General features: G+C 36.0%; 1 protein-coding gene across 1 annotated transcript in view; it reads right to left on the reverse strand.

Annotated features, from left to right (window-relative positions):
- The window catches only part of MUC6 (mucin 6, oligomeric mucus/gel-forming), a 55934-nt gene extending 41207 nt beyond the window's left edge, over window positions 1-14727 (reverse strand). Inside the window, exons 1-14 of the mRNA XM_074586819.1 lie at window positions 14700-14727; window positions 13500-13740; window positions 11816-11942; window positions 10580-10667; window positions 9320-9429; window positions 7458-7665; window positions 5269-5391; window positions 4165-4285; window positions 3121-3259; window positions 2857-2961; window positions 2444-2516; window positions 2038-2175; window positions 990-1151; window positions 378-472 (exon numbers count right to left, since the gene is read on the reverse strand). Coding sequence (XP_074442920.1) covers window positions 378-472; window positions 990-1151; window positions 2038-2175; window positions 2444-2516; window positions 2857-2961; window positions 3121-3259; window positions 4165-4285; window positions 5269-5391; window positions 7458-7665; window positions 9320-9429; window positions 10580-10667; window positions 11816-11942; window positions 13500-13740; window positions 14700-14727 — 1758 coding nt within the window. The remainder of the gene's footprint in view (window positions 1-377; window positions 473-989; window positions 1152-2037; window positions 2176-2443; window positions 2517-2856; window positions 2962-3120; window positions 3260-4164; window positions 4286-5268; window positions 5392-7457; window positions 7666-9319; window positions 9430-10579; window positions 10668-11815; window positions 11943-13499; window positions 13741-14699) is intronic.
- Window positions 14728-14940: the final 213 nt, after the last annotated feature.

Raw genomic sequence — 14940 nt, forward strand, 5'->3', positions numbered from 1 at the left:
TGAATAAAATACACTTAGTACCCCAAAAATGTCTTTGTTTATTTACTGCTTTTCTTTTTTAATTTTCAAAATGTTTTGTGAAGACTGGAAAATATAATGAGCTCAATTATGCACATGGGAAAATCAATACTTTGTATAGTTAAAGTTGTCGACATGGAGAACTGCAACATGAGCAAAAATACCTTTTGATTTATAGCGATGGGACTGGTGCCTATGAACAAACAGACTTTAAGTGTGGTGGAGATGTAATTTTCAAAAACAAACTTGTTCCTTAGCTTGTATGCATTTCTGATCCAAATGAATAGAATACTGTATATGAGTACATTCTGGTCCATAGTTGGGACTCCCTCTGGACATGATCTATCATAATTTCCTACCTTGTAGAAAGGAATAGGGTTCACCACAGCATGGCATTTCTCGAACACTGTACCCTTCTTGGTAAGAATGGAGCAATGAGTCTCAGCAGATATTTCTAATGAAAGTAGATTATGGAAATTAAACAGGGAAAGTTAGGAAAAGGAAATGAAAAAAATGAAAAAGAAATGAAAAAACTCTGGAACTGAAAAAAACTGATTGAACAAAAGGACGACTTAGCTTGTTAGCTTGCAGACTATACTTTTGTTCAAACAACTCAGGAGAGCTTTTTTCTTTTAAGACCAATAGCAATAGAGACTTGAAAACGCAAAGCATGGACTTCAGTCACAGCACTGCTGAGCAAGTCTAACACATCCACGGACATTGAAATTTCACTGGAAATATCACCCAAAACCTCCCATTCACCATCTCAATCCCAGATCTCTAGAATGGGATCTGATAAGCTTTCACTAGATATGTATTCTAGAAATCAGAAATGTCTTGTTGGTGACAGAATTTGTGACATTCACTTGTCTCAGTCTCTGCTTCTCTCAAACTCTCTCATTCCCCTCGTATGCGTTACGAAGTGTCAGACAAAGCTAGCTGTAGAGATCAGGTACAACAGTATTACTTACTGTTCAGTTGACTCAAAGCGCAAGGGTCAGTATCTCTCTCTAAAGCAGGATGGCAATTTCCTGCCCTCCAGGAATCTACAAACAGGGAGGCTGTCCCTTCAGTGATATCCATGCTAGTCATGAAGTCATCTGTGGTGTCTCCATTGTAATTCCCACACAAACCTAATAACATCAGAAATACAAGGGATGGCTGGAAATTAAAGAATGTGTACACAATGGTCTATGTTTCATTCTATAATAGTGAGAAAATTGATTCAAAAGTTCTACATGGAGTGTCAATGAATACTTAAAGTCAAGTAGCCAGAGAATCTTGATTATGTACACATTCAATCACTGAGCCTCTGCCTTCTCAATTAAGATTGTTCACTTCTATTCAATGACAAATTCATACAGAAGTTTTTGTCTTGTTTTTAGAAGCCTTTTATAAAAAAGGGTTTATTTCAGTGGTTTTAAATCACGTAAAAGAGAAAGGCCATGAAATACTTTTGCAGTTACACATATTTTCTTATGTATATAAAATCTGTAATCACAAAGAATATACATTTAGACTTTTTTAAATGCTAAAGCCTCTCCCCATAGATTATTAGAATGCATGGTATGCCTTTGTGGTTAACGTTGCTGTGCAGTAAACATAAACATCTCCATCTGGTGCTTATCAGCTGAGAAGCTTTTAGATTCTTAGGCTCATTGTGTTTACAGTGATCATGCACTGCGTTCAAAGAAGACGTGCTCCAAGATGTAGAGACCACACAGACAAATCTGTTGTCCCTCCATTGTGTAGTAAGGAACATACCGAAAAAGGCACACATAAACCAGTATTATATTACACGTGAAAAATGTCACCCATCTAATTTCTTTGATTCACTTTAAATTTATTAGCAAAAACCAAATCCTTAGCACATCATTTTTCCAATGCAGGTATTTTTGTTGGTTTTTTTTGTTTTTTTTTAATCCAGAGCAGAAAGTTTATTCCTTCAAGGATGAATACTAAGCTTTCAAAATTACACTCCCTGCATTTTCTCCTTCACATGGGGACTAGATTTCTTACCTAGAGTTCTCCCTTTGAATTGTGATCCAACTTTCACATAGGCCTGGAACACAGGTGATGTTTGAACTACAACTTCCAGCCCAAAGTTTGTAAACATTTGAATGTACATTGAGGACTGTCTGAAAATAGTGATGTCTCCTAAAAGAACAAGAATATTCAGAAATAGAGATTTTGACTGATAGGATATTACAAAGTAATGATTTTAATGCATATGTAAGTGTTCTAGCATTCTGTCTGTAAGTCTCCTTCCACACACAACTCTCCATAGAGGGACAAATGCAATGGGAAAGATTTTAATCTTCCTCTAAAACCTCTGCTATTGGCAATTGTGAGAGAAAATATGCTGGGTTGTGTAAAACAGACATTTAATGTAATTTGGATTTTATGTATATTCCCTTTTCTTTACCTGATCTGTAAGGTAGCCGCTTAAGTTCATCATCGTCAGTAAGGAGTTCATTCTGAGAAATCACAATTTTGTCCTGTAAGAAAAGGACATGGAATCACAAGTAATTATCTGTACCGATGGCTTTCATATGTTCTTTAACTTAATCAGTTGTGTTGTCAATGACCTATATAATAGGAAAAGATTGATTCAAGCTTTTTCTCACACGTTATTCCATACTGCTTTCAGTTTTCACTTTGAAAATACTCTTAACTTCCTGAGTTGATGTGGCAACTGAGATCTTTACTGTGTATGCAGGAACTTTAGTATCTATCTCCCTTAATTTTTCAGTTCAGCCTAATGCCATTGACTTAAGTGTTTATTTTGCTAATCTGGTAACTGAAATGCTGAATAAAACCTGTGGAGGGAATACTTACCTTTGTAGATAGGTAAATTACAGCACTAAGTGACGTCTCAGAATGAGAATAACCAGACTTTTCATAAACAGCCATTAAGGTTCCATTGTGTGGCAGGCTGGAACTCTGGAGGAAAATAGTGAAAAGGGAAATCTGTGAATAACAATTATTTGTAGAATAAGTGTATATCATAGGAGGACCTCAGTTTGCGTTCCAATACGAAAACAAAGACAGACTAAAATATACCCATTTGATAATGTGTGTTTCTAGACTGGAGGAAATTACCTTCATAAGAACATAAGTGCAAACCCCATGGAACCTGTATGACCTAGAATCAAATGTGGTAACAAAGGAGCCTCCTTCCAGTGAACACCTTCCAGGGCAGGGCAAGTCTTTGCAGTTCCACTGGCCCATTGTGCATTTACTGAGGAAAACAAGAAATGCTGTGTAAGGTTATTCTCATACTAAGGCACTATCTACCAGCAGAGGATTTGACCCTCCTGTCTGGAGGTTTTGCTGTATCTGATCAACATGCAAAATTGGTTAATGAACACAGTGTAACATACATATACATTCTGAACTTTCATTTCCACTGTTTTGAAATTTCTCTACACTCTAAAAACTCAGCCGCTTCCTAGCAGTGGAAGATGTCTTTGTATCACTTTTCTCCTTATGCTTTCTATGCTTTGATTTTCTTTGTCTATGTATATCAGTTGAAGTTGTTCATCTTAACTCAAAGTTGCTGAACACTTGTATGGATTGTCAGTAAACTTTCCTAAATACATTAATCATAAATAGTGCATTATTCATTGTTACAATTCTGAGCATCAAATTCCATTATTTGTCCTTTATTTTATTTATTAGAATTATGATAGCAAGAGAAGTAACACACACGAAAATGTTTCCCCTTTTTTTTTTAAAAACTTCCCAAATTTAAAAAAACGTTGTTTTATGTAATTATTTTCTGTTGCAAAACAGAAACTTAGTTTTCAGAGCTGATTTGGTGATCAGAAATGCTGAGACTGCCAGAAAGAAATTGTAAACACTGGATATTTGTTTTGTACTAATTTTATCTCCACTTTCACAGAGGAGATAAAGATGTTACTGTTTTGTGTGACCTGAAGGAGCATTTATATTTGTACAGATTAATGAGGAAATGAGACCTGTACATCTTCAATTACAAATGTAAGATCTGTGGCACTTAAAGAAGGTGGCCTCAGAGGTGGTATGACACATTTGCAGCTGCCCTCCAAAAAGTTAGGCTAAATTTTCCAATCGCTTGGTGAGGATACCCTCTATCCTTTCATGAAAGTATCTGTTGCTACTCACCAGGTCCTACATGCTGCTTTCATTGTCTCACCAGGAGCATATGTTTTCCCATTCAGTGTACATGGACATTGCTCAATGTGAACACACGTTCGATTCTTTGAGATATCATCAAGAACAGTTCCTGCCAAAGAAGATACACAAAATAAATACTTTTCCATATCATTACTTAGCACTAAAGCTATTGTAGCTTGAGTGCCTTCCAAAATTACCTGGAGAGAGACATTCTTGCAGAGCCATTGCCCCGTACTTAGAGATATAACATGGAGGACATTTTCTTTTAGTTAAAATGAAACTGACTCTTTATAAGTGATAACAGCATTTGGCTACTTTTTTATATGAAAGTGCAGACAATTGTATTCATTTGAAATTTGAACTTAATTTGAAATAACAGTAAGCTTGAATGTTATTTTTCAAAAATTTTTTTTTTTTTTTTTGCTATGACACTCTAATTCAGTTGGGAATTTTGAAGAATGGACACATTCCATTTCCTAAGGTACTAAGTCTAGTTTTAAACATGTAGCTCACAACACATTACTTTTGACTACTATAAAATGGTGATGATATTGATGTAAATACCCACATCACAGTAACCTTGCATGATATTTCAGTTCTGAAATTTCAAGAAATGGTGCAAATGACAGTCATAATTACAATTTTTGTAGGAAGTTCACCTTGAACTATTTTAAAGGGATTTTACAAAATGCCCATAATATTGCAGAACTTCTCTGAGGTATGGTACCTCTTGCTGGTGTCCTGAAAGGCTAAATACCTGTTTGGGATAGGAAATTAATTCTCGCTCAATGTACATTATAGTACAGAACTTTAAGCTGGCAGCATAAAACTACCCCATCACGTATCACGATCTTGTGAGATCTGTGATCAATTTCACAGGTCTGTTCTTGCAAATAGTGACCAAGGTTCTTTAAGGACCATGACAATTCAAGACTCCATTTATATTGTTACCTGAGAAATGGCAGGTCTAGCAGCACAATGCCCTGAAATGCACTGCTAGTTCATTGTTAAGAAGTCTATTCCACTTGACTGGGCATATGCCAAAAACATTTGTATGGGCCATTTAGGATATGATGAATGCAGAAACGATACCTTCAGGACAAAAGCAACCATAGGTACAGTGACTGGAACAGCTGTACTCTGGGTTGGAACAGGTTTTAATACATGGAGAACCGCATTCTTCATAGATTTGGTTAGCAGAACATTTTCCCACAGCTGCAACAAACAGTGAAAGTGTTAAGATTTTTAAAGTGTAAACATGGAAGAATCTCTCATCTACCACATAGGGTGGAGAAGACCTTGTGTTTTCTGGCACTAACGTTCTCTTATCCTGCCTCAGTACTTAGTGCATCATCTGAGTATTCATCATTACCATCATATTCACTCTAGCTTCTACTGATTTTTCATGTCCTGTTTAATAGAAACTCCTTTCAGAAGCTTGAAGAATGGCAAACAGGCTATGTTGCAGCCCAATAAACTACCACAAATCAGATTTGCTGTAGTACTTGAAGGATTTAAAGAATATAACTCTTGATTCCTGTATAGTTCCTGCTTCTCAAACATTATCTGCTTTTCAGAACGCATCTACCTAGCAATTCTAATATATAGAACTCAGCACATGTTTTATTATGTGATAAATTCAAGCAGAGATTTTTCCTTACTTGAAAGAGTAAAAATAATTTAGGTAGGGAAATAGAGGTAGTTAGAGATTGGGCAGACAAAGAAACAAAGATTAAAAGGTTCATTACCTTTGCGTATTTGACATTTATATGCAAATTCTTAGATTCTCAGCTTTGGTTTTTTGGGAAACCATTCCGGTTTTTTTAAGCTTTTGCCTTTTATCACTTTACTACCAGTCATAGCAATGGTCTACTGGCAAAATGAAAACTGCTGTGTCTCGGAGAAAACAAGGCTATTATTTTACTGTGATTAGTAAGAATTATTGTACAGCTCTGTGAATGCACACAGTGCCTTACTAATATTTATATGAATCTATAAAATCCCATGAGGAGTTTACAATTTTGAAGGATTAAAACTAATTGCAGACCAACCAAATAATAAAATGGGTTACCAATTTATGTAAGAGAGATAACCTTGGAGAAGAGGGGAAAAATTATTTTAGAAAGCAGTGCAATTTTAAAGTGTCAAGGATAATAATGGAGCTTAACAGGGAACATTTTCAGTAAGTATGAAGGAAGAATGAAAGAAAACTCAACGTTAAATACAAAACAAAAAATGAAGAGTGGCAGCAGTATGTGAAGATCAAGAGAAGAATAGAAGAATGCAACACCGTAGATGCTGGGAGAGCAAAGTGATACAAGGCCTCGTAAGAGTAACACCAGAGTAGGAATCAAGGGATAAGAAGAAATATATTCCTGACAAAGAAATTTATTTTACAAATTTGCTATTCATGACCATATATTCATATAAAGGATAAATAAAAATATTATTAAATTATATGCTTTTGAAGGGCAATATCAAATTAAGCATTGAAAGCTCCTCTTTTCTGACATGAGCTGCATCTCTGGTAATGTGATGCGTGAGTTGGTTTAGAAATAACAACATCAATTTAAGTTACTTTTGACTTTTATAATCACCATATTATCTTATAAAACAATGAATCCTGCTACATAACAGTGACTCTAGATTGAAGTTTCAGGTGGATTCAAAAAGATTGCAAAAAGTGAATCAGAACTTTGATACCAAACAGACAACTGAAAAAAAGTGTGTCTAATCACGTACAGCTTGGACAGTAATGAAGGATTTGCTTCCTATCTACTTCCAATCAGTAGTTGTAATTAAGAAGGTTGAGCATCTGAAAATGGACTACAGAAAATCTCCTGTGAATACAAGGGTCTATGCCAATTGTTAGCAAAAAGGTTCAGAGACTTCAGAGGCCACTTAAAAGTTCTCTCTCTTCGCCGGCTAATTTGCTAAGTACAATAATGAAAGTCTGTACTAAGAGAGAACAGCCTCCTGTTGTAAGTCTGAGAAATTCAGCAGTTTTCACTTGGCAGATGTTTCTCTTTTTTATAGTCACTGATCAAGGTGTAGGAGCTACATTTCATGCTTCCTCCTTCTCCTTTGAGGTTTCCATGCTCTCCTTCTTAATGTTTTACCAAAGACCACTGTTGTTTTGTCAAGAAAACAATTTGTTTGATTCAAGATGGAAGAGACATTTCTATAAATTGATTTAAATTCCAGTTAATCATCATTCTCCTGCTATGTAAGATACAGCAAGGTTAAGTACAATCTCCTATGAATAAAACATTTGAACTTACAGCAGAAGTTTTCAGTTCTCCAGTTCAACACCATTTGATGGGACATAGCACATTGTCTTGAATATTCTGACAGCGTAGAGCAAGTGCAATTGTTTTGTCCTGGCTCACTGCAGTCCTGCATATCAAGCTGGCAACGAATGACAAATCCATCCTTTGGCACACTGCAGGTTGGTGACACCAAGTTAAGTAGCTGAGAGCAGATCATGGCCTAAATAAAAAGAGAAAGATAATCGTACCATGTGAAAACCACAATAGAATATCACTGTTAGTTATGATTTTCACGTTGGTTGGTTTGCCCTTTCCCCCCTGTAGTTTAGTAATATGTATTTGACTTAAAATGCATGAGATATTAAGGAATAGAAGGGTATATAAATCCATTGTGGAATAGAAGGATCTTGATTATGTTGAATTAGTTCCACTTCTCATTAAGTTGAAAATCAATCCCTCTAAAAATGACTGAGAACATTACAGCCAGGGAGTATCTAATCATGGAGATTCAGTTCCAGGACAAATATCCCCGATGTGAAAATAGCAACATTTGTTCCCCTTCCAGCAAACATTTGATACGTTTTTATTGCCTACCACTTTGTCTACTGCAGTATAAGATCTCAGAGAAACAATGTAAAAAGGTTAAACCTCCCAGCCAACAAAAGTTCTCCACCAGAACAAAGTAATTTTTCAGCATGAACAGAAGCAATATTTAGAACCCTCATTTCAGAAGGATTTTACTCGTCTCGTTCTCCATAGTATGAAAGCTAAACTATATAGCAAGAGGAATGGATTCTACGTTCAAATTAAAAGATTCTTGGGTTGCTAGAAAAACTAGATGAAACTATTAAGAAAAAAAAAAAGAAAAATCCCCTATTTCAAGAGAAAACTTTTTAAGTATTCTGGAATTACTAGTAACCTATATACTGTATACAAATAAGTACATGAGAATTGCAAAGTAAGACCATACTCTTGTGAGGAAGTAGGAACAGAACCAAAGAGCATGATCATTCTCTGTAGAGTGAAACGCTTTTTCGAGGATAGCAATTAGTACTTGCCATTTAGGTATATGGTGACTTTATAGCCTCCTAGGTAGAAAAAAAGAACAGGTTGCTGGGAGAAATTGTGGAGTTTTCATCTCCTCAGCTCTAGCTGAACCTGCTTGAGCAGAAGGGTTGGACTACATTATCTGAAGTGATCCCTTCCAAGACAAGCCACTCTGTGATTCTGTAAAATCTGTGTGTAAATGCAAAATTTGAGTTTCCCTGGTTAAAAACTTAACAGGATCATTCTAAGTAGGATTTGATTCCTGTATCTGCAAAATCTAAGAAATAGAAGGCCTTTTGTTCTTCGCTGCTACCAAGCTTCCTCTTTCAACCATAGTTATGTGGATGCATCATGTTTCAGGTACGCTGATTGTCTTTTCATCCAGGACTGGAAGTGATAGCAGTTGATAGTGTTTGGCCCTTTTATGAACACTGCTATCTGGCAATATGTTTAAAGCATCATTGAATGTCTTCAAGTCTGTACAGCTTATAATGTCAGGTCTCTAGCTGTTCAATAAAAAGCCCTTTAAAACTTCATTGGTTTCCAGGAATTTTCTGTGATGACCTGCATGGAATTTCAGAAAGCTGTGAGCTAAATGCTGGTAAGTTTATATGAGTGATATAAATCCAGCTTCAAAAATGCTCACGGGCCTTTTTCAAAATGTATTTTAATGTAAAGAACTCCTTTTCTTTCTCATATCATGCTATACAAATTTTGACTTCATCCATTTTCATGGATGTTTTATAAAACCTCTCTGTTGTTGGTTTCTATCTGTCTTTCCACCTCTGTTAAGAATAATGCTGCAGAAAAGCCAAGATCTTTCTTACATATTTTTTGTGAGGAATGTTGGGAACTGGTATCTCCTCAGACAGGCAGATCTCTGATGGATCATCCATTTTTTGTAATGCAGCAAACTTATACGTATCCAGCAATTTACCTGTAAATTGAAGATTTATAATTCGTCAGGAAAAAGCCATCACGGATTTGTTGAATTGTTGCAGTGATGTAGCAAAACTCAGATTCTACTCTTTGACGGTGAAAGGTCCTACTAATTAATCTTCCTGATGATAGCAACTACCTTGTTTGCCCTTTATCTGAAGTCTATTCAGTAAAGCATACTTTTATCACCTTGATCATTTCTCTGAGCTATTTCCTAATCTATCACTTCTACTACCCTACACGATACCAGCTGCTACTCTCTATCTGCAAGCTGTGTTATCTTTTGCCAGCCGCTAATTCATGCCTCTTCTCCTCATCCCGCATTCTTGTATTTTCCCCTACATGTAGGGTTAAACTCATCACAACCCAAAAAATCTTGTATACTTTTTAGAACTCTTTTCTGTGATGTGTATAGAAAACTGCACCTGGCTGTGTTGATCTGAGATTAGTTTACTGTGCAACTTAACATCTCCACACTAACACTGTAGTTCAGATTAACAATGTGCTTTTAAAGCAAATCTTCCAAACATGGCCACTCTGTACAATTTAATTTGCATTGTGGAGTAGTCCTGGCATACAGAGTTCCTTTAAGATGAAACCAAGACAGAAGATGTGTGCATGGGTAATAAGCTCCAACTGATAATGGATATTAGTTCAACAGACCAGATTAGAGTGACTCTGAAGTGAACCCCCCAAAACACATATAGCACCGATGTCAAGTCCTCAGCACCAACTATTTTGTTCCAAAGATCCCTTATTGGGACACACTTAATGTTAATGTTGTTGTCCACTATGTTTTTTGTTACTATAGCCTCATTCTTTCTTCTGCCTAATGTAATCATTTCCCTCACTATGCCTTGCTATGAACCTAGACTGTTCTGAAAGTCAGGTGAGAGAGAGTGTGATCCTTACCACCTGTTTCTGAAATACAAGAAAGTCCTTATCACTTGTCTGAGGAACACACAACATGATCATCATAACAAATAATAGGGTGTAGCATAATCATGCTATGTCGGTGACCTATGAGAGTGCTTTACTCAATTTTGAAACTGAGTGAGCACTCAGAGCAATGTTAATACAGTATTAAATTTCCAACTTGATTCAGTTTAACTAGTTCTCCTTCCATCTGATTTGTCCTCAGATCTTACCTTCACTCACAAATTCATTCAATTCATAACCATCATAATTTCCACACATTCCACACGTTTTCCCCATATATTTTTTTTCAGTCAAAACCTAAAATAAAATAAAATAAAACATTTAAAAGGATCACCCTAAGTAAAATTATCTATACAGCATTACCTTTCTCAAACAAATTCAGTTCAAGGATCCAATTAAAGGTGATCCTTCTCATTAATTTCAGTGACTTGACTGGAGGAATAGTTTTGGAAGCAGTAACTTCTTTTCCCAACAGATAAACAGTGGTTGTTGTGATTTTTATTTAATAAAAGAATAAGATTCTAAGACATTTTAAGATAATTGAGTGGGATAATATTCTAAGGAGCCAGAAAAAATAGAAAAAGGAAACGATGCTGCTTCCTTGCTCATATCTTTGTTGACAGAGCACGAATTTCAGGTTTGTTCTCTTAAGAAACTGAAGGCTACAGGAAGAAAATCTGTTTTCAGAAGAAGGTTATTCAATTACCTGTTGCTCTGGAGAGTAAAGAGCTGGCTACAATCAATGAATTATTATGAAAACTTTAGATCAGAAGAAATAATCTGCCTATACGTAGAATATAGTGTGTACCCACCACAGTAGCATTTCCTGTTATATCTGTGATAGTACTGTTGGTGAATCTCCCAAACAAGTTATTACATAACAATCACCCTGTTTTAGAAAACTTACCAATTTACAGTTCAGTGTCTTTTGTGGCATTACTATCAAAGGGCATGCTGAGAAAATGTATCTTTTTGTCTAAAATATATCACGGATTTTGGAGGAAAAACATGAAAGGATTCAGAAAAAGGAAAGAAACAAATGAGCTGGTAGGAGCACCATAGTTCTGAAACCAAAAGATACCCAGGAGAAGCACAGTAGAAATGACAAGACTATGTCATACACTATTAAATTGTAACAGCTTTAAACAACATTCCTTCAGCAAAACTTTGTAGCTGCTCGAATAGCCTGAAGAACGTTTAAAATCTGTGAAAGCATCCACAAACCCTAACATTGGTGGCTTTAGTTAACTCCCAATGATGGAAGTGAAAGGAACACGCAGGCATAAAAGCAAAGTTGTTGATTTCAAGAAGAATGGAGAAAGCCAGAAAAGAATAAACATCCAAGTAGTAAACACATGCAAAAACCACCCATTAAGTCTAAAGAGGTTTTGTCATTCCAGTAATTGAGAATTTTCTCTTCTGCTTTATAAGAACATTTTACTAACCATGAGATAGTCATCATTGTTCCACATGACAACTAGCTCCATCTCCATCAGCTTGGCCACCAGACGGATGTTGCGCCCATAAGGTGCTATTTGAATTCCATTGCTGGTGTAAGGCAAGTTAATGACACTGTAATATGATGAAAAGAGAAAATCACCTTCTCGTATCAATATTATGCAGGTATTAGTTATATTCTTTATATATAATACACATAGAATCTGAGTAATTGCAGCGATATGAAATATAGTTTTTTTCCTTTGTAACTGTAACCATTAAAATTTCTGTTGATTGAAAATCAATGTCAGCAATTTCATACAAGAATCACCAGATATACTGATTATGCTAGTGAAAATGTTTGCACAGGACTTGGCATCTTCACTTGGTTTGGTTTTATTAGGGTATAGTTATATGTTTCAAGAACTTGTAACAATACAGTTTCTGTGGTAGAACTATTGTTGATTATGCTGAAGAGCTTCTATGGACTACAGCCTATTAATATAGGAATTATTACGAAGACTAAAAACTGACAACGTTAGAGACACCCAAAATGGGAATGTTCTAGCAGAATTAGATTTTCACCATTGTGGCTGAATTCTAATGCTACAAACCAACAACATTAAAGAACAAATGTATTTTGCTAAGTACCCAGTAAGTACGTGTTGCAATCATAGAAAAGTTGGTTGGAAGCGACCTTCTGAAGTTGCCCAGGCCAGCCCTCCACCTGAAGCAGGGCTACATGCAACACTAGACCAGGTCAGTCAAGGCACTTAGTTCTTGTTAATGTAAGGACAAAAATTTAAAATGCAGATCATTGGGTTAGGCCCATAGATTTATATAGTTTTACTGGCACATAAACTAATAAAGGAAGTTTTCATAAATACAGTTTGCTAAATTAAGGTATAGCTGCAAGTTTTCTTTTTATCATGATGGTTATTGTATCTATGTAAGTATAAAAATCCACAGTCAATTATTTCCCATAGCGGCATATACTCACAGACAAAAATTCAACATGACCTATCTGACAAAAATGCTGAAAACTTCCCTGGAGAAATTTCCTTGTATGGGAGCAATTTGTTTAGAAGAATGAATGATGCAGAACACAAAGGTAATTAATTCAGTGTAATTCCTCAGTAAAGCAGCTATTTTCTGGACAAAGTAATCCTTGGAATAACGTGAACAGTGAGTGGTTTCATACACAAGGACTTCTTCGTAAGCCCCTCCAATATTTCTCTGTTGGTTGTATAGTTCAAAGTTTCTCTAGTTATCTTTAGAGGGTTCAGAGTTATATAAGTCTCAAATAAAACAAACTCTAAGCAAAACACGGGAATTTCAGCTAATACCTACTAAAGAGTATAAGCCATTTCATCTGTGCCTGTAGTAGAGATAAGCATAAACAAGACTGGTAGCATGTGAGATGTGAGAACTGTTCTGGTCTGAGGTTAGTTTATTATCCCTTTGCCTATACAAATGTACTCTAAGCTTGGTTCAAATAACTGCAAATGAAATAATTTATCCAGAGAGTGTGAATGCTCGATAGGAAGAAATAGCGGTAGAGTCCAGTCAGGTGTGCTAACTTCTGTAATCTGTTAATTCATTTTTGATACAAAGTAGTCTTCTTTAGTGCAACTGCTGTGTAACTCCTTGCCGCCTTTAAACACTTTTCACCCATTCCTTGTAGAATCTTACCCAACACTCCTGACAGAAATGCTGCCTTTCTCAACAATGACAACAGAAGGTCCCAGCTCAATAATGATCCTCGCAATTTTTTTGTCCAGCCCACGGCGGAACTGAATGTTGAAGTCTGGGCTGGTTTCGTCACATACAGTTGCAAAGATATAGTTGCAGGTCCCAGTGAAGTCATACTGGTATTTATCAAAGGTTGAAAAATGCCCTCCACCCCAGGTAGAACAGGAATCCTTGCTCAAAACTATAAAAGTGAAAGAGGAAAATGGATTTAGGTTTCCTAACAGCATATTTGCTCATTCTAATTGCCATTTCAAATGTAAATACCAGAAAAAGCTAGTAAGTTTCTACTCAGATTAATTATGTAATCAACATCCTAGCTCTTTTATTTTCGTTTGTAACCTCAAAATTTTTTCTCAAGTCAGGAAGTGAAACAATAGTTGGAGTTAGGGCAGTATTCTTATTTACTGTTAGCAGAGGAGAGCTCCCTAGCTTCCCAGCGCAGGAAACACCCTTCCATCTCCTTCGTGGGCAATATAAAGGTTTACCTTCTTGTTTCAGTCTGCTTGATCTGTTTGCAAAGGCAACAGCTTGCTACTGGAGAGATCTTTAACATCTCAGGCACAACCGTTACGAAGCTATCTATGGCATTACTGTATCATGATTCATTGCACAGCCTTCAAAGCCCAACTTGTAAGTCCCCACTTCTTTTGCTCTGGGTTTGTGTGACAAAGTTCCAGCCAGCTTTGTAAATATATGGAATGTTTTAATCAGTTTTCATTTTTAAAAAGTAATCACTTTTCATCTGAATGGACAGATTTTAGGAGGTTGAAATTAATCACATTAAAAGACATACAACTCCAGCGCTTAATGTTAGATTATTTCTATACCTACTTAAAGCATTTGAACAGTCCCTCTGAAGTTGCTAGAACTACTGAAGTAAGTAAAATCATGTCTTTGGTTACGTATTTCCAGACTCAGATTGTTACTTTTAATTTTTTAATTATTTCTGCTTACAGAGTTATATGAAGCTCAGGTATTTTACAATGTATCTTAGAAGCGTAAAGTTTCAGGTAAGTTTAGCAAAGTCTACCTGCAATTTATATTCACTGCTTTAAAGCCAAAACATTTTTTTACTCTTTAAGAGTGCTACTGTTTTTATGCAGGTCATGTAGAAAACACTGTTTCCCAATGAGCTGTTACCTGTTGGCAAAAAGTACTCCTCTTCCATACTTCTGTGCTGTCCCGAACGTCTGACTGGAAAATAGGAATTGGCTAATTGTTATCATTGATCCTTCATGCCCAATTCCAGATAGTTGAATATATTGTGTTTAAGCGATACTGACCAGCAAACCCCCAGCTTTTTTAGAGTGTGACAAGGAATGATTACCTGGGCTTGCACAATGGTCAGAGTGCAATAGGTGCCCCTTTCTATAAATACAGG

The sequence above is a fragment of the Larus michahellis genome, chromosome 4 (genome assembly GCF_964199755.1).
Source record: "Larus michahellis chromosome 4, bLarMic1.1, whole genome shotgun sequence".
Classification (NCBI taxonomy): domain Eukaryota; kingdom Metazoa; phylum Chordata; class Aves; order Charadriiformes; family Laridae; genus Larus; species Larus michahellis.